General features: G+C 60.3%; 1 protein-coding gene across 3 annotated transcripts in view; it reads left to right on the forward strand.

Moving 5' to 3' along the window:
- The window catches only part of SHISAL1 (shisa like 1), a 74443-nt gene that overhangs the window by 28533 nt on the left and 26109 nt on the right, over positions 1-19801 (forward strand). For all 3 annotated transcript variants that reach the window (XR_013388960.1, XM_077914168.1, XM_077914167.1), the window contains exons 3-4: positions 804-1017; positions 10487-10804. Coding sequence is in view for 2 of the 3 variants with exons in the window: in XM_077914168.1 (XP_077770294.1) it covers positions 804-1017; positions 10487-10804 (532 nt within the window). In the remaining variant the exon portion in view is untranslated. The remainder of the gene's footprint in view (positions 1-803; positions 1018-10486; positions 10805-19801) is intronic.

Raw genomic sequence — 19801 nt, forward strand, 5'->3', positions numbered from 1 at the left:
GAGATGTTGCTTCCTTCGAGAGGGGGACCGGGTGTCTGCACCTGTGGTGCCCTCCAGCCGGGCCTCTTGGGCTTGTTGGCAGGTTGTCACCAGTCCACACGGTAGCAGAGGTCATCAACTGGTGACAGGGGCGCCTGGGTGGCTCAGAGGTTGAGTGTCTGCCTTTGGCTCAGGGCGTGATCCCAGAGTCCCAGGATCGAGTCCTGCATCGGGCTCCCTGCAAGGAGTCTGCTTCTCCTTCCTCTGCCTGTGTCTCTGCCTCTCTCTCTGTGTCTCTCATGAATAAATAAATAAAATAATAATAATAATAATAATAATAATAATAATAATAATAATAAAGCTGGTGACAGGAATGGAGAGGGCTGGACTTCAGACCCTGGCCGGCTTGAGTTGGAGTCCCCCTACCACCTCTTACGAGCTCAGACAGCTCACGGAGCCTCAGTTTTTCCATCTGTAGAGTGGGATCCCAGACCCGGCTGCTAGGATGGCTACATGGGCTAAATGAGAGGTAGCGTATGAAGGGCAAGGCAGGCGCTCAGTTAACACTGTGTCCTGGTTGAGTGCCTGCTGTGTGCAGAGCCGCTGGAGGGGATCCCCACGAGGCTTAAGATGCATCTGGGGGACACAGTGCCAGCCGGGCTGGCATGGAGGGAGGTCTGGGTGGTGACAGCTTCCCGGTCTGGACCACTGAGCCCTCCTGGGGAGGGAGGAGGCGCGCAGCCCCCCCAGGCTCATGGACTCCCAGGGCAGTGGGGCTTGGGGACCCCCCTCCCCACGCTGACCCTGGGGACTCTGTTTTCCAGTCTTGTCCGCGCACTTCCGAGTCTGTGAGCCCTACACGGACCACAAAGGCCGCTATCACTTTGGCTTCCACTGCCCCCGGCTCTCGGACAACAAAACCTTCATTCTCTGCTGTCACCATAACAACACGGTTTTCAAATACTGCTGCAACGAGACCGAGTTTCAGGCGGTGATGCAGGCGAACCTCACGGCCGGCTCCGAGGGCTACACGCACAAGTGAGTACCGCGCTGGGCCCCCCAACAACTCCCCAGCCCCTTGGACAACCAGAGCAGGCCGGGTGGGCCTGGGAGGATTCTGGGGAAGTCTTCAGGTAACAGGTTTTCGGGCCTGTCTGTCCCGTGACGTTTGCCTTCTCTTCTGAGCAATGGGCACCTGTGAGCCCCCCTCCCGGGGCCGCTGCAGATGTTAGGTGAAGTCAAGGGCGTGGAATGGAAGGTGCGTGGGCCTGGAATCCGCGTTCCTTCCTTCGCGTTGATTGGTACCGCAGATATGGTGTGCCGGTTCCGACCCACAGATTAATCCTACACAGCCCCTTTCTTTAAGGGGATTAGAACGCAGGAGACCAAGGCCCTGATGGAAGAGACCAAGAGTGTAAAGAGAAGTGTACCCTGCAGAAAAGCAGTGGGGAATATGCTGAGTAAAGGCGTGCGGGATTGAAACTACATGCATTTCTCTTACCATGAGTGAAAGAAACTAAGCATCTTTCCGTGGGTTTGAGAGCCACTTGTATTTCTTTTTCTGTGAGTGAGCTGTTTATATCCTTTGCCATTTTCCCATTGAAGTTTTGGCTTTTTTTTTTCTTATTTATTTATAGGGACTCTTTATATGTGAAGGAAATACGATGAGCTGCAAATATTTTGTGTGTCTTTAAATTTGTGTTGCTTTTATCTCATACTCAACTTTTAGTTGTTATGTCAAATCGGGTCCATTTCTTTTCTTTTATGTCTTCTGGGTTTTGTAGCAGACGGGGAAAGGCTTTCCCTGCTCGGAGATCGTTAAAAATCCTCTTACATTTTCTTTCACTTTTTTTGTGTGTTTTAGTTTTTTGCCTTCAAATCTTTGACCTGTTAGGAATTTATTTGGATGTAATATTTGCGTTAGGAATCTAGCTTTATTATTATTATTATTATTATTATTTTTCCAAATGGGTAGCCAGTTGTCCCGAACCATTCACTGAATTGCCCATCACTCCTCCACTGATGTAAACCGCAAACTTTTATACTGTGATATACTAGATTTGAGTCTCTGGATGGATGTTGGTACGTCTTCATGGCTTTCATTGATCTATCCATATACTAGTATCTCACTGTGTTACCTACTGCGGCTTTTGATGTTTTAAAACCTTCTTAGTCTGTTCCCCCAGTTCTTTGGTTATATGAACTTGAGAAGCAGCTTGTTTCATCTTGTCCCCTCCAAGAATCTACTGGGTATTTTTTTTAACTGACACTATGTTGAATTCATAGATTAATTCAAAGAGAATGGACTTTTCTTGATATTGAATCCAAGCACACAGTACAGACAATCCCTGACTTATGAAGATTCAACTTACGACTTTCCAACTTTTTTTGGGGGGGGGGCTGGGAAGGTAATGACTTTCCAGCTTTTTTTTTTTATGACTTTCCAACTTTACGATGGTAAGAAAGCGGTACGCATTCAGTAGAAACTACTTTGAACTTTGATCTTGTGCCAGGGTAGCAGCACACAGGACAACCCTTATTTGCATGCTGGGCAGTGGCAGCGAGCCAAAGCTCCCAGTCAGCAGGCAACCATGAGGCTCCACATCTAACTCACTTGCTAGTTTCTGTCCCTGTATAACCATTCTGGTTTTCGCTTTCAGTACCGTGGTCAGTAAATCACATGACATGGTCCACACTTGTCTACAAGCCTACACCAAGTAGGCTTTCTGGGGATGACTTTGCCTCACTGCAGGCTACGGTGAGCCGTCTGAGCACGTTCAAGGTCAGCTGGGCTAAGCTGTGATGTTTGGTGGGTTGGGTGTAGTAAATGCAGCGTGTACTTAATGAAATTTTCAACTTACAACTGGCTTGTTGGGACATAGCCGCATCGTAAGTTGAGGAAGATCTGTTGGTCTTTCCAGTTGTTCAGATGTTCTTGCATAGTGTTTTGGAATGTATCTTCATGGATATTGTATGCATATCTTTTGCACTTGTTCCCACTTACTTCTTTGTACCCTGTTATTATAGATAGGGTCCTTTTTTTCCATTACATCTTCCAACTGACTCTCATTTAGATGACAAAACCTGGGCAGCCCGGGTGGCTCAGTGATTTAGCGCTGCCTTCGGCCCAGGGCCTGATCCTGGAGACCCAGGATCGAGTCCCATGTCGGGCTCCCTGCATGGAGCCTGCTTCTCCCTCTGCCTGTGTCTCTGCCTCTCTCTCTCTGTGTCTCTCATGAATAAATAAAATCTTTAAAAAAAATAATAGATGACAAAACCTAATAGTTTCTAAATATGAAGCTTATACTCAGCCATCTTACTGAACTTTCTTATCTTTGTTATGCTTTTTCAGTTGATTCCTTTAAGTTTCCCATTATGCTACTTGCAAGCAACGATGATTTTATCTGCCTTCCAATTTTTGTGCCTCACTTCTTTTTCTTGTCCAATCATGTTGGCAAGTACCTCTAAAGCCATCTTTGGAATTATCAAGCACTCATCTTCTTCCTGATATTGACTGGGCCACTTCAGATACGTTCCCAATAAGCCTGAGGCTGACTTCTTGGGTGGCTATATATTTTTTTCATGATGAGGAAAAGTTCATTTGGAAGGAGAGTTTTGTTAAGCGACTGTGGAAGGGAGTGGTGGCACCACTGTGGGGGGGCCTGAGCCCCAATCTGTCTGATGTTGGGGCTTAAATGCTTTGCTACTGTGCCGTGCTCACTCAGGGGAAATCTCCTTTCCCTGTGGTCAGGCAGGAGATGCAGACTCCTTGACTATCATCCAAATCTCCCTCCTCCCACCGAGGCTGACTCCCCAGCCTTCCTTCCTCAAATGCATGGGTGCTTCCCCTGAATATCTTGCCATCTGCTCAGGCCTTAGAATAATTCTGTGTGTGAAGTCGTTCAGCAAGTCCTGTCCATCACAAGGGCTGGAACCGGGCCTGGAATCTGACCCAAGCCTTTTATACGACCAAAGACTGACTCTCCAAGGGTGGAGAGAGGTGCCAGCAGTGGGGTTAAGACCCTGGAGTGCAGTCATTGCCGGCCGAAAGCCAGACGGAAGACAGAGGCTTGGCAAAGCAAGCAGACTTCTCCGAGGCTCTGGCGACTGGTGTCTGGGATCCTTGTTTTGAAGCCCACAGGTTTCTATAATCTGCACATTTCCACAGGATCTCACACAGAATACTCCATCCTCTCAGCACCGTGGGGCCTGGTTGCTGCGAGGAAAAGTTCGGCCATACGATAAAGCCATTCCCCCTGGGGAGGAATGGAAATATTGAAGAAGTTTAGCTTAGCTCGAATTCTTTAATCTCAGAAAGCATTCACAGAGTGCGCGGCATGGGGCTGGCTCTGCGTTCAGCTCTGTCCTTGCCATATCACGGAAGGCACCCGTGGGCTCCATCCTGAGCCCACATCACACACGGGGAAGGCGAGGCATGGGGAGGCTGTGTGATGATGGAGCTAAGCGCCAAGCCGGGTCTGGAGGCTGCTTAAATGAATCTGGGGCCTCCACCAGCCCAGGCAGATCTGAGTGGGGAGGCCCTAGAGTGAGGATCCCCAGCACAGCACCACTGACACCTGGGGCTGGATCCTTCTTTGCGGGGGGAGGCTGCCCCGTGCCTTGGACGTTTAGCAGCCTCCCTCGCCACCACCCACGAGACATTGCTAGCAGCCCCTCCCCACCAGCTGGCTGTGACAACCAGCATGTCTCCTGATGTTGCCAACCGTAGGGTGCAGGATTGCCCTGGCGGAGAGCCACTGCTCTGGAGGGATTCCTCCTTGTTATTCTCTGTCGAGCTTCCCCCTGCCTCCCTTCCCACAGATGTGGATGGAGGCCCAGAGAGGGGCTGTGCTCCTCCCCCAGGCGGTAGCACGCCGGTTGTCCCTGTGCTTCCTGTAGGGAGGCCTGGTGCCGGATTTCCCTGCATCCAGAAGTTGTTACGAAGGTGGGAGCCACGTGGTCCAGAGGAATGAGCATTTCCAGGCAGGGTTCCCTGCAGCCTGAGTTTGAAGTGCCAGGGGAGCCAGGGGGAGCAGCCGCAGGGGCTGGGGACCTCCTACGGCCGCAGGGGTGGAGGGGAGTGGCAGGGGGCCCTGAGGGCTTTAGGCTGAGTCTGTACTCATGGCCGGTGCTGGGGACAAGGACAGAGGACACCACAGGAGCCATGATGAGGAGAGAGGCCAGCGTCACCCAGAGACGGGGGATTCAGAGCTCAGCTCAGAGGCCCTGGAGGCCGCTGCCCGAGCTCAGGGACTTGGGGAGCAGGCCTGAGCCCAGGGAGCCAGACTGGGACTTTGCATCCAGGCAGAGCCCACGGCAGAGAGGGGGCTCCCCGATGTGAAGGAGCTCCGGGTGGTGTCCACCTCTGGGACCGGCCTGCCCACCGGGGCCCTGAGCCCCCTGGATGGGGCCCTGACTCCGGCCTCGGGGCTCTGCTACCCCAGAGAGCCGGGACTTGTCTGGGGGGGGCAGGGTACGCAGCCGGTCTCTGCCAAGGGACCGGACGTTCCACTCTCTCAGACCCGTGACGTGGCCCCGGGAGGCACGGACCCTCCCTGGGCTTCTGGAACATGCCCGGGGTCCGTGAGCAGCCGTGGCGCCTGGCACCCGCCCACGTCACCCACCCCACCCGTGAATCAGCGAGGAGGCAGGGCTGGTGACAGGGAAAAGGAGAGCGCTTCTGATGACTTATTTATTTGTGTTTTTCTGGAGGAACAGAATGGTTTGTTTTGGTTCTCGCCGCCTGGCGGAAAGGCAGGCAGAGCGAGGGAAGCAGCGCGGCCCACGGCGAGCGGGCGCAGGCCCTGGGCCCTCAGGAGCGGCGCTGCGCCCCTTCCCTCGCCAGGCGCCGGGGACCCTGAGCCCCGACCAGCCGGGCCCGCGGGACGGCGGAGGCGCGGGGCGGTGAGTGGGCGCTCCCTGGCCAGGCAGGTGCTGCGAGAGGCGGACAGTGGGAGGGATCCCGGGGAGGCAGAAGGGGCCTCTGAGGCTCCAAGGGCGGCCTGCGTGCATTACCGTGCTTCCCTTGGCCGCACGTGAAGCCTCCGTCCCCCAGAGCTTTCCCTCCCCAGCGCCGGAGGACCTGAGAGCCCCCGAGCCCTGGGTCTCCTCCCGCGGGGCCCGTCCTGCCCGCCTCACAGCCCCGTCCAGATACTTCGAGTGCTAGATGCAGCCCCTGAGTGTGGTCCGAAGCTTCCGGATATTCTTGTCCATTCTTCAGCCCCGTCAGGCCCCATTAGGCACCAACCCCGAGTGCCCACCGGCAGCCTTCTAAAGACCAAAGACTTTCTAGAATCATGCTGTTTCATAATCAGAATGCTCTCTGCCAAGCCAGGGGGAGGGAAACAAATGAACAATTTTGAGCACTTATCGTAATGCGAGGGGCCTCCCAGCACCTTTGATCCACATAGAGGTGTTATCTAGGGAGAGGGTCCTCCCCTGGCCCCTTACACCAGGGTGAAAAGGCGCCTGTAGTCGCACAGCACACACAGGGCCCAGCAGGGTGGGGGACAGGTGCATTAGTCACCTGGGTCAGTCACGCTCGGTGATGAGCAGCCCCGAAATCCCCATGCTTCCAGGCTCAAGGGCTTATTTTGGGCTCACGCTCTGTGTCCTTCTGGGATCACTTGCGGCTCTGTGCGTGCAGCGTTCTGTGGCCCAGGCCAATGGAGCGCACCCCATCTGGGGCAGGATGTCCCCGTGGCAGAGGGTAAAGAACACTGGTGGAAGCACGAGGCGGCTCTTAGACTTCTGCTCAGAAGCAGCCACAACTCGGCTGCTCACAGTCTGTTGGCCGAAGCACATCCTTTGGCCCAGCCTATTACCAGTAAGGCTGGTGAGAGGCATGAGGACGACGCAGGGAGGGACAGTGAGTGTTTGGGTAGCCGTGGACTCTGGTGGGGGGACTTCCGGCCCCAGCCGCCCGTCTGGCTGATGGACCTGCTCCTGTAACAGTAGGCATTCGGTTAATTTCTCCAGCAGGGGTTTTTGTTTATCACTTGGGAGACACCCAAAGAATGTGACTCAGTAAATATCCCCAAACCCACTGAAAATTTGCTATCTGTGGCTTTCGGCTGGCTTCACATCTTGCCCCATAAAACAGCCTCTGTTTTATCTCCTGCCCTTTACACAACATAGGCATGGACACCACAAAGCCCCCTGCATCTGGATGGAATTAATTTCCAGATCACATTTTAAAAATTGAATTAAAAAACTCAGAATGCTTCCAGCCAGCCAACCATGGGGGAGGTCAGGCCGAGAAAGGCAGGAGAGCTGCCTGGGGATGGCATCTGTGGCCTGGGCCCTCCAGCCAGCTGCCACTCCCGCGTGGGCTCCCTTGCAGGGAAGTGGGAGTCCACGCATGCGGCATCTCCCACAGGTGCACCCCTCGTTTCCTGAGTGGGGAGGGCAGAGGGAGCAAGTCACCACTCCCCCGTTCCCCCCTCAGCCCCCCAAAGGCCAGCTGGAGCAGCCAGCGGCGACAGGGACCTGCAGGCCCAGCAGGGCCCATGCACACATGCAAAGGCAGTGACACAGTGAGATGCAGGATGCTCGGGGGGCGGGGACTGGAGTCTGTCCCCAGGTCCTCAGGTCCCCAGGTCCTCAGGTCCCCAGATCCCCAGGTTCTCAGGTCCCCAGGTCCCCAGGTCCCCAAGTCCTCAGGTCCCCAGTCCTCAGGTTCCCAGGTCCTCAGGTCCCTGGGTCCTCGGGTCCCCGGGTCCTCGGGTCCCCAGGTCCCCAGGTCCTCAGGTCCTCAGGTCCTGGTACACGGGAACCAGACAAGAGGACCACACCACGCAACTATAGGAAACCCCTCCCTGGACACGTGGCCAGGACCTTGGGGTTCTCCCAAGATTCAGCACACCCCGGGGATACATGGACCTGGGTCCGAATCCCAGTGCGGCCACTTCCCAGCTGGCTGGTGACTGTTGAGTTTTCTTTTAATGATTGGTGGAGAAAATTAAAGACAGCAGAGCCAGGCGGTAGGTTCGAGAGTGCTTTAATGGGGAGCACTCCCGGGTGAGGTTCCATGACTCGTGACTCGGAGAGGCTCGAGTCAGGGAAGTCGCACCCAGGCAAACCTCAGGGGGGTTATAAAGAGTTTATGGTGGGAAGATGAGAGTAGGGCGGCGTTGGCGAGAAGATGCTGGCCGGGGGTCGGCCATTCTGAGGTCCCCAGTCTCGCCAGCCCAACAGCGACTTTGCCTGCCCGGCGCCCACCTCCTCGCCTGTGCATGGGGCAGACTGTCCCGTTTGCCACCTCCCGGTACCACTGCCGGGGTGATGGCCAGCAGGGCTATCAACTATTAGCGAACACGAACACGTAGAGGGAAGGTAACATGTAGCCGGGAAGCTAATTATATCAGGCCACCATCGTCGCCAGCTCACCTTACACCCCACGTGTGTCAGCAGTGGCCCCCTGACCCCAGCCTCAAGGGATCTCAGATGAGCCTCTTAATTCTTCCGAGCCTCAGTTTGCCATCTCTAGAATGGGGATGGTGGTGATAGCAGTAACGCCTCCTTCTGCGTTTGCTCAGCGTGCTGACCGGGCTCCCGTGCGGAGCGCGCACGCCTGCCACCGTCCTCGCTATGGTTCTGTCTCAGTCCTGCTGGCTCCAGGCCCAGCTGTGGCCCAGCCCCCGCCCCCAGCTCCCTCCGCTCCCTCTCTGCGGGGCAGCATCTGCACGCAGCTGCCCTGCCTCCCCCTTCCCACTCCCCTCCCTCAGCCCTGAGGCTGCTGCCATGGGAACCACCAGGGAAAGGCCTGATGCTTGCAGAGATGCCCATGCTGTGCAGGCTCTGGGGAGCCTGGAGAGAGGGTGCTGGGGACGTCAGGAGGGCCGCAGACCAGAGCCAGGCCGCGTCCTCTGTCCACCCCAGGCCTCCTGCCCTCGCGAGCCAGGCCGGGCTGCCAGCCTCTGCTGTCCTACAGAAATCACACCCAGATGTATCCAGGCGAAGAAGGCAGGCGGCTTGGGGCCTGGCTGTCAGTCATTCACACCTTAGTGTAAACAAGCCCCCAGGCTGCTGCAGGCCTCACAGGGGTGGTGGCTGGAGGTGGGGCCGCACAGGGGAAGGGGGCAGCCCAGATACACAGCTGCGTCCAGGCCCTCAAGCAGACACCAAGGCCTGAGCACTTACCAGGGCCAGCTCCACGCTGAGTGTCTGATACCGAGACCTCCCACTTGAGGGGCTGCAAGCACCAGAGCCAAGTTTTCAAGGGGGAGGATTTGGTTAAGTAACATGAGGGGTGGTGTTGCAGGCAAAGAGCACATGTGGGCAAAAGTGAGCAGCCCCTGGTCCAGGCCCAGGGGTCAGAGGGCAACAGCCCCTGCCTCACTGCTGAGGCCAAAGCTGGGCAGGGGGTAAACTGAGACCAGAAGAGGCCTCAGTCATGTCCTGCAGATCCAGAGACACATAGGGGTTCTCCAGGCCACACAGCACAGCTGGTCCAAGTCAGACCCTGGACCGGGTCTCCCGGCACCAGCCTGTGCTCTCCCACCTCAGGCAGGGTCTAGAGGGACCCCAAGGGGCCCGGTCTGGGCAGGAGCTGGGGGTGGGGCCCCCTCCTTGCGAGCAGGGGCTGCGAGGCTGGACACTGGCTCTGCCCGTGCAGTGTGTGGCCTGTGCCACCCGCCGGCACACACCCACCTGAGCAGATGCCGCAGCAGCGAGCACACGGAGGCGGTGTCTGGGTGATTCATAAATCAGCCCCTTTAGGTAGCTGTAGGCCCTGGTGAGCACCGTTGGGAGCACAGCAGCCCCGGCTGCACCGGCCAGCCCCAGAAACAGCCCCCCTGGCACCCAGGGGACACTCGGACCCCGGCCTGGGAGGCGGACAGATGGAGCCAGACAGCCTGGTCCCGGGGAGGGTGGGGAAGAAGGCGCAGCAACCCCCCCTGGGGGAAGGGGGGCATGAGGTGAGCTCTCGGCAGCACAGGTGGGTGTGAGGTGCCCCAGGGTGCCCAGGGCGGATGCTGGGGGCCAGGGGCCTACGGGCTCAGGAAGTTGGGTTGGTTTGTCCTCAGACAACAGACGTCCCATGTTTGTGGGGGATCGGAGGGGGTTAGGGAGGAGCTGTGGGGGGACCAGGGGTGGAAGAAGCAGGAAGGGATGCAGGAGACCTCCTAAGCCAGGAGCCAGGGGGCAGGCACAGGAGACAGCTGGCCCCTCCCACGTCGGGAGGGACCCGAGGGTGACGGTCTCTCCAAAGCCTCTCCCAGAGAGGGGCCCCCCTGAGATCCTGGGGGAGATGCTCTGGGGCAGAAGGAGGGACGGGGGGGGGGGCGGTGGATTCCAAGGATCTGGGAGGAGGCTATCAGGCAGGTGGGGGAGAGAGGGCGGAGGGTGGGCGTGGGGAGGGGGGACCCAGACTCCCTGCTCCAGGGGGGCGGTGGGGGTGATGCAGCCCCTCCCCGCTGGTGCCCCCAGGTGGCCCCGTGGGTGGGCTCCGTCTTTGGGGGCTGCTTCCTCTCGCCCCTCAAACTCTGTCTCCCTTTTCCCCCAGCAACTACACCGCCCTGCTGGGAGTGTGGATCTACGGCTTCTTCGTGTTGATGCTGCTGGTCCTGGATCTTTTGTATTACTCGGCAATGAACTACGACATTTGCAAGGTTTACCTGGCGCGGTGGGGCATCCACGGACGATGGATGAAACAGGACCCCCGGCGGTGGGGCAACCCTGCCCGGCCCCCCCGGCCAGGGCAGCCCACCCCGCAGCCCCAGCCCCCGCCAGGCCTGCTGCCACAGGCGCCCCCGGCCGTGCACACGCTGCAGGGAGACGCCCACAGCCCGCCGCTCATGACCTTCCAGAGCTCGTCCGCCTGGTGAGTGGTTGCCGTCGGGGCCCGGCGCCGCGGTGGATCACTGGGCTTTGCCAAGCTGGGAAAACAGCGGGTCTGGCTCCCCGATGACCCGATCGTGCGCGTATCTTATTGGCCAAGCAGGACTTGAGGTTGCCCGTGGGCCCGAGTCAACAACGCGAGGTGGAAACGGAGCTGGGGAGCCAGGCGTGCGGGTTTACGCCCGAGAGCCTGATGTGGGGGTGATGGCCCCCGAGCGGTGGATGGAGCTGTGAGTTTCCCGGCTGCCGAGGCAAAGGGGGCAATTGGATGGCTTTCCCAAGTGTTCAGGGTCAAACGGGGCAAATGGGTGTTTGGGGTCGGGGGCTAAGCTTTCTCAGCGTGAAGTTAGGAAGTAAGCCTGTTCCTGGGTTGGTTCCTTGTGTTCCCATGCCCTGAGGCAGGCTGCTTAGAGATGGCTCAGGGGACAGGAAGGGAGGCGGCCAGGGAGGTGGGGTGTCAGGGGGTCAGCCTAGAAGCGTGGCTGCGTGGCTCTCACTTCCGCCCAGTCCCAGGCACCTGGGGGGTGGGGGATGACCAGCCTCGTCCCCGAAGAGTTGGAGGGAGGGAGGAGGGCTGTACATTTTGGAGCAGGAGCCCCCTGGGAGGGAGGCCGGCACAAAGGACAGCAAGGAGCCAGGCAGAGGGCAGATACCACCACCCCCACCACCCCCACCACCCCCACCACCCCCCACCCCGGCAAGAGGTCGGAAACCGAGCTGCAGCCACAGGCATGTGGGACGTGGGGCGCGTCACCCCGGGGCACCCCAACACTGAGCCCAGGCTGCACGATCCGTCGCAGAGCCCGCCTGCCCGCAGACGCACGCGTTTTCAGCACAGCGATCACTGTTGAGTCCATGAGCTTTGCGGGAACCCCGACCTGGGTTCGAGTCCCAGCTCTGCCGTTTACCAGCTCTGTGTGCAGACAAATAACCTCAGCCCTCGGGACCTTCCAGTCCTCGGGGAGTAGTGGAGAGAGTGAGCCTGGTCCCCCACCAGGGTCCCCCAAGGGTTAAATTAAACCCCTGGCACCTAGTAGGTGCGCGGTTAACCGTCGGTGCTTCCTTGCTGGGGGAGGCAACCAGGCTCGATGAGGATGAGGATCACGGACCGAATAGCCAGCAGGTAGCGACCTTTTCAATAATAAATGACTTAAATAATGAATAAGATGCACTTAAATCAGCTTATTGATCGAGTAATTGCCCCATCTGTCACGCAGAAGACAAAAACACAGCCCTGTTCAGCTCAGCTTGACAAATGCCGACTGAGCCGGTCCCCTGGGTCCTCCCCCCACCCCCACCCCCCGGTCAAGGCAATGGGTGGAAAACCTTGAGGAGCAGAGAGGAGGGCATGAACCCGCACAGAGCTACGCGTGAAACCGGCCTGACCCGGCGGCAGCGGGGTTTTCTGTGGCAGGGGACACACCTGGGGTGTTTGTCAGCATGAGGTCTTGGGTCTCCTCCCCGCAGAGCCCAGTGGTCAGCAACCCCTGGGGGGTCGTGCCTGAGGTACCAGAGTTAGAACCGCTGGAAAGCATCGTTACAAGCAGCCAGGTGTTTGGAGAGCAGGGATCCTTTCATTTGAGCGATGGCTCTCTCCCCACCCCCTTACCCCTGACCCCCCCCCCATTTGGAATGCCTTGAGCCCCCCTGAGCCTGCCAAGCTTGTTGGGATTGTGCATCAGGTCTCAACAGGGGACCGAGCCCTGTGGCCTAAGTGGGAGACGTTTAATTTAGGTGCTCGGGGCTCCTCGTGTCCCCCTGGTTCCCACCCTGTGGACCCAGGATGGCACCCCTGTAAGCGCGTGAGCGCCCATAAAACAGGTCATCAGAAGCCCACGAGGATGGGATGTGGGATAAAGGATTCACCTGGCGACTCCCAGCTCCTGCTCTGCCCTCGACAACCTGGGGTGACCCTGGGCGAGGGGTTCCCTGCTTGGGCTTCCCCTCTACCCGAGGCGGGGAGAGGGGCGGGCGCGGCGAGCCCTGGTTAGCTGCTGGCCTCCTGGTGGCTGCCTGTGGTGGCAGCAGCATCTGTTGAGCACTTGCTGTGTCCCTGGCACTGTGTTGGCTCCAACCCCACGGGCTTGGTGCCAGGGTTGGGGGGGTGTGGGGAAGAGGGTGAATGGTTTCCCCAGAGTCACGGGGCGATGACGCAGCAGGGCTCTGGCTGCCGCCCCTGTGCTGGCGGAGACCCCCTACCTCCCACCGTGTGCTGGGCACTGAGGACGGGACACGTGAGACCCCACACATGGGTGAACCAGCTCGGAAGGTCGGAGGATGGGACACATCCTGGGGGCGGAGCCAGTGCATGGGGGAGGGCACAGCCAGGGGGTCTGAGCAGGTGTCCCGGGCAGAGAGCCCGGGCTGCGACCCACTGTGGTGTGGCCCCCAGGGTGTCACCGGGTGTCACGGGTGTGTGGCTGGGGCAGGGCTGGGCTCTTCTCACTCACAGCTTCTACCAGAACAAGAGCTGGAGTCTGTGCCGCTTCATTTCCAAACTGTCACCCTGGGTCCTCCAAACAGCCGCCTGAGCTGCGTCCCTGGCCTGGCAGAGATGCGTCCCCCTGGGGCACAGATCCCACCAGTGGCTCCCCTGCTCCTCACCTCCAGGGCCTGGGGACCTCAGGCTCCTGCACCCCACTCCAGCCATCCCCCCACCACTCAGCTCTGCAGCAGAGCCACCTCCTTCCTGCCCAGAGGCCCTGCTCTTCCCCTTCCTCACCCACCACCTGGGAACCCCGGTCACCTTGCCCCTTGGGTCACAACTTCCTGGTTGGCAGGCCCCCTGGCCCATCCTGCCCCTGCCCCCCGCCACGGCCGAGGCCATTGACTGCCCTGCCTGCCGTTCTGACCGTAACCCGGCTGGACACCCCAGCCCCGCATGACGCAGCCGTGACCTGGTGTCACAGCCGTGGAGCCACCACGGGGCGCTGAACAGTCACCACGAGTGCGTCTCGGGGGCACAAGGCTGCTCAGCCCCCAGGCCCCTTCCAGAAGCCCCCGCAGACGGCTGGCTCGCTCTCTCTCTCTGTCCCCCACTCCAGGACTCCTTCCTTCGGCGGCCCCTCCCTCCTTGTCCGTCCCTGCACCATGCACTGATCCCAGGACCTCTGGCGCCTGGACGCTTCTCCCTCCGTGGCCCCCGGTTTCTCCTCACAGGGGCCGGGGCACCCGCACACCAGACCCTTCCCCGTGTGGGGGGCGGGAGGAGGGGTGCGAACTCACACGCATCACCTGGGTTCCTGCATCTCCATTAGGTTCATGGCACCCTGGGGTTCCATGTGCTTATTCGGAGTTTTTATTTGGGGGGGGAGGGAGGCGTTCGGGGTCCAGGGATGCAGGAAGGGACAGAAACAGGGGATGGGAGAGGGAAGCGGTCGCCGCCGTGTTCCTGTCGCAGGCTCTGTGCGGGGCTTGGCACCGACGCCACCAGGGCCGTCACTCTTACCAAGTGGGTGGTGTCGGTATTAGCAGCCCTGCTAGGGAGGCTGGGAGCAGCAGGTCTGCCTGGGGCTGCGGTTGAGCCCCGGGTTCACGAGCCACTGGCACCAGTGGTAGGCTCTGCGACCTCAACCATCCACACCTCAGTTTCCCCATGAAGACACCAGAGGTCACAACCATCTTGAGAATTCAAGGGGGGGATCCTCAGGGAGGGGCCGGGCCTGCTGCCTGGCCCCATGTCATCAGCCCGAGTGGCCTCTCAGGCGGGCAGGTCAAGGGGGTCAGGGTCCTGCCTGCTCACCCAGCGCCCCACATGGCTGGCCTCGGCCACTGTCCTCTCCTGTCTGCCCTGCGCGCCAAGGATGTTGTGCCCCATTTTTGGATGTGGAACCTGGGAGCTCGGGGGAGGTCAATGGGTCACCCCGGGTAACCCAGCAAAGGGGAGACTGAGGCAGGGCCCCACCCCAGGGCTGAGTGTCACCCCACAGCCAGTGGGCCTCTGCTGGGGACTCGGCCACGGTGGCGGGGGGCTGAGACTCTGGTCAGGACCCCAGGCCGGAGGGTAGGAGGGAAGCAGCCCCCAGGAGAGGCAGCCCCGGGGGCTCCACGGAGGAGGCCCATGTCTGCCCAGCCCGGCTCTGCTCTGTGGCCCCAGACACCCACTCTGTCCAGCCCCTGCCCCAGACCCTGCCCCAGACCCTGCCCCAGACCCTGCCCCTGCTCCTGTCCCTGCCCCCATCTCTGCCCCTGCCCCTGCCCCCACCCCACCCCAGCAATGCCAGGTTCTGGCCACCAGCCCGAGGCCTGGTTGCCTCTGCAGCAGGATGGCCAGGCTCTCCCCATCCATGTGGTGGGCCAGCCTGCGGGGTGCTGCCTTCAGCTCCCCCTCCCCTGACTCCCGTCGTCCTCCCCAAAGTGGGGACAAGGCGCCCTTGTGGTTCTCTGCGCACCTGCCTGCTGTTCTTGTCTCTCAAACATGGGGGGGTGCACTTCGGGTCACGCTGCCCTCCTCCAGCTCCTGGAGCAGCAGGACCTGAAATTTGGGCTGCAGCTCAGCTCCCCTCCCTCTCCCTCCCTCCCTTCTCTCTCCTCCTCCCCTCCCTCTCTTCCCCCTCCCCTCCCCTTTCCCCCCTCTCCCCCTTCCCTCCTCCCCTCCCTCCCCCTCCCTCACTTCTCTCTCCTCTTCCACTCTTTCCCTCTTCTCCCCTCCTCCTCCTCCGCTCCCTCTCCCTGTCCACCCCCTCCCCTCCCCTCCCCTTTCCCTCTTCTCCTCCCTCCCTCACTTCCTACTCAGACTGAGCATTCAGCCAACACTCTGAGGCTCCAGCACCACCCCCCGCGCCCCCCCCCCCCCCCCCCCCCCCCCCCCCCCCGTCTGTCCTTGGCCCCGCCCCGCCCACCATCACTGACACTGGGCCACACCCTCCCTCAGCCAGAACCCGAGCCCAGGCCAGTGCAGGAACCTCAGTGTTGGGTTCAGGGTGCACAGTGGGTGCACAGCTTCTCCTCCACTGAGCTGGAACGCCCCTCTGTCCCCTCACACTGGGACTCAGGACTCCTGCCCGCCCCAGGGGCCCTCATGGCCAAAAGGGGAACAGAGGGCACCCCCTGGGGCCCTGGGGCCTCCATGCCCTGGCCTTCACTCCTGCCTGCGCTGCCAGGAGACCCTCCCAAGGTGCAGCGCTGTCATCCTTGCTGTCTCGTCCTGAGGACCAAGTGCCCACCTGAAACCCCAGGCTCCCTCCCACTCCCACCCCCCTCCTGCAGGGCCTCAGCCCCTGGCCTGGCCCCCAAAGCCTTCCCCACCCCACTGCTCTCTCTGAAGCCTCCCTGTGAACAGCACTGGGAGCCGTGGCTGCGTGCACAGTGTAGACGCTGCCCTCCAGAGTTGTCTCCACTGGCTGCCCCCTGACTCCTGCAGTGGGAACTGAGCACAGTGGGGTTATCATCCCCTTTTACAGATGAGCCAACACAGGCCCAGAGACGGCAAGCGATTTGTCCAAGGCCACACAGTAAATCCCTGGGCTTGAGCCAGACCTTCCTTGTCCCAGGTCTCCCAGGACCAAGGAGGACCCTGAGCCAACTGCCACAGGCCACTACCTGCCTCCGAGCCTCTTCCTTTTTTTTTTTTTTTTTTTAAGATTTTATTTATTCATGAGAATACACAGAGAGGAGAGAGAGAAGCAGAGACACAGACAGAGGGAGAAGTCCGAGCCTCTTCCTGCCTTGTCCCCAGCCTCCCTCCTTCCCCTGCAGGCCTGGCGCCCCCTCTGGCCCTTGCCGAGTCACACCTCTCTGGGGAACACTCCTATTCATCCTTCAAAACCTTCCTGAGGTCACCAGCCCTGCTCGGGCCTGAGGGATGAGGCAGTGACAGGAGAGGAGGCCGCCCGGGCCCCGTGGCCTCTCCGTCTTTCAGAACTCAGGGCAAACTTCCTGACTTGGCCTGGGAAGAGTGTTGTTTGCGTATCTCAAACTTGAATGGCCGTTCAGTCCCCTGGGTTTTGTTAGAGTTGCCAGTTCTGGTGTGACTGGTCCGGGTTGGGCCTGGGAGGTACCGATGCTGCCGGCCTGGGGGCCGCCCCTCGAGTGGCAGGGCCAGAGCTGGGAGCGACTTTGCAGGGTGGTCTCTGAGACTCCTGGGCCCGGATTGACAGAAGGAGGACAGAGAGTCTGGGGTGGGGGGTCTGGCCCCTTAGACAGGAGAGGAACAGCTCCCCGAAGTCCGCCCGGCCTGCCAGCAAAGCCCCAGCCAGAGCGGGGCTTGGGTGGGCACAGAAGGATCTCAGATCACTCAAGATCCTGTAGAACCAAATTGCATCAGGCTCTGACGGGTCCTGGAGGTTCCTTTAGTGGCAGCAGGGGTGCCCTGCGCCCAAGGGGCTCCCAGGGCAGGACAGAGGACAGCCACAGTTACACAAAGTGCCTGGAGAAGCTGGACAAGGCCTCTGCGAACTGCATGGTGGGGAGGAGTCAGGGCAGGCTTCCTGGAGGAGGCAGAGGCAAGGTGGAGCCAGACCTGGGGAGCTAAGGGGAGGTCACTGGGTTGGAACAAAATGGAAAAGCCGCTTCAGACAGGAAGCAGCACCAGTAAAGACCACAGGGACCCTGGACATTGCAAGAGGCTTGCAGATGTCATGTGGCCCGAGGCAGAACTGGACTGTGGGCCGATGCGTGGGGCGCCTCTCAGCCCCAAGGCCCCTGTTGCCAGCAAAGCCCCCACAGCAGCCTGTCCCACCTCCTTCCTCCCTAACCCCAAACCCGAACCCTTTGGCTCTCGATAGAACTCTTCAGAGGCCTCGCCATGGGTGCCCGGAGTTCACCCAACCCCACACCCTTCCTCCCCAAAAAGCTCGGGATCCCGGCCCCGCGGCCAGATTCTTGGAATGTGGTTTCCGTGGGAGGCCACGGGCCAACGGCAAGGAATTCCAGAAAGCCAGGAGGCAGACAGGGAGACGGTTGGCATGACATCAAATACCAAGGAGGCGTCAGTGATTGGAACTCAGGAGGCAGGGAGTGTCTGTGTGCGGGTGGAGTTTCAGGCCCCGTGGCTCTCAGCCGGCCTGGAAGGCCCCCAGCCTGTCCCCCAGGATCCCCCCCTCCTCCCACCCCGGCCCCGTCCGCAGGGAAGGCACATCCTCTTGCCCCCCGACCAGCGGGCAGCACGGAGTCGGGGGTGACCGTGCGGTGTGTCCTCAGACAGGTTGCCGGCCCTCCCTGAGTCTCAGCACTTCCCCTGAGCCCGTCGCAGGCTGCTGCTGATTCCTTTCCGGGAGCCGCGCCCTCACCCCGCCAGTCCTTCCTCAGCCCCCGGGGGAGGCTTGGCCCAAGGAGGGATGCTGGGGTTTGGTGCCAGGGAGCACATTTAAGATCGCAGCCCAGCAGGTGCCACGCGGAGCACTCAGGCAGGGTGTCCTCCAACCCCCCACCCCCCGCGGGAATGTGAGAATGAGTGTTTTGTCTGCTTGGTCTGCCGCTGTGTCCCCAGCTCTCCAATGCTGACTTGATGAACCCCCCATTTCACAGCTGAGAAAAGCGAGGCACAGTGAGGTTAGGTACCTGGTCACAGGCGCACCCAGCATCGGGACACTGGGCAGCTTGGAGGACTGCGCGGCGCTCAGGCCCAGGTCCACCCCCTGGTCCCCTCGGCCAGGGAGCCAGACACGACAAGGCAGGCAGGACACAGGAGACAGAGCCCGAGGGCCTCGGATGCCCCAGGCAGCCTTGGCTGGGAGCTGGCTGTGCCACAGGTGCTCAGCCCCTCGCGGGGCAGAGGGGGAGGACGATGAGGTGTGGGGTCCAATCCTGGGCCAGAGACCAGCAGGGACAGGAGCCCATCTTCCCACCCCTGTTCCGGGCCGGGCACCTGGACGTTCAGCTGGGCTGACCCAGGGACAGATAATGGCAGTGAGCCATCAGCCTCCTTTGACAGGAGGGAGCCCAGAGGGTACCCAGTCCAGACGGGGCATCGGGAGAGCTTCCTGGAGGAGGCGACAGCTGGAATGCTCTTCACAGATGAGTAATAATTGGGCAAAAATATAAAGGGGGGAGGGTGTCGCTGGTGGGAGGAAGAACACGTGCAAAGGCCCGGGTAAGGGTCAGGACACTCGGGGTCCCCGCAGGGAGCAGCCGTCCTGGGACAGAGTGCATCTCAACGTTCTCCTTCTAACAGGATAATCACATTCCTTTCTCTGGTGAGAACCTCTTTACTGATGCTATTGCACAAGAGGCCAGAAAGGCCCCCCTGAAAGTCTTCTCTCTTCCTGCTCCTTCCCTGCCCCAAGGGCCACCAAAGACCCAGACACAGACCCCAATTCAGGGGTCTTAGGACAGACCGGGCCCCAGGGTCCAGGAGAAAGGACCAGACCACATCCAAAGCGACCGGGGCTGAGGCTGGTGGACTTTCCCGCTTGTAACAACCAGCAAACCCCACACCACTGGAGCAGAGGGGAGGGGTCGGAGGAAGGGAAGCAGTTTGGATGGAAAGCCACGGGCAACCAAGGTTCAAAGCCCGCGTCTGCCCTCCTGAGTTGTGGAACCCACACAGGTCCTGCAACCTCTCACCCCCCACCCTGCCCCGGGGTCCTCGTAGGCTCCGGGGTCACCCGGAAAGGGCGAAGAGGGCCTGGGCAGCCCGGAGCCAGAGCACCTGGTCCTGAGGCCTAGGCCTAGCTATCAGCCTCTCAGCCCTCCCCGCGGCGTAGCGCGTCATCCCCGGCAGCGCCCTGTCTACACCATTGCCATCTGCACATCAGGTTGCGTATCCTGGGTTTTTAGTTTAACGTTGTGTCTTGGCGAGCTCGCTGCATTACTGGGGAGGCTTCCTAACGCTGCTGTACTGGCTGCTTTAGCCGTCCGTTGAGAGATGATGGTTCATAAGTCGGTGACCCACTTCCCTGACTCAGGCCACCAGAGGCCTCTGAACCCCCTACACGCACACGCACACACACACACGCACATGCACAGTGCTTCTCCCTCCGCCCCTCGGAGCATCGCTCTGCCTCGAGCCGGGCCCCTGCGCCTCCAGGGCCAGAGGGTT

This window comes from Canis aureus, chromosome 11 (assembly GCF_053574225.1).
Source record: "Canis aureus isolate CA01 chromosome 11, VMU_Caureus_v.1.0, whole genome shotgun sequence".
Taxonomy (NCBI): domain Eukaryota; kingdom Metazoa; phylum Chordata; class Mammalia; order Carnivora; family Canidae; genus Canis; species Canis aureus.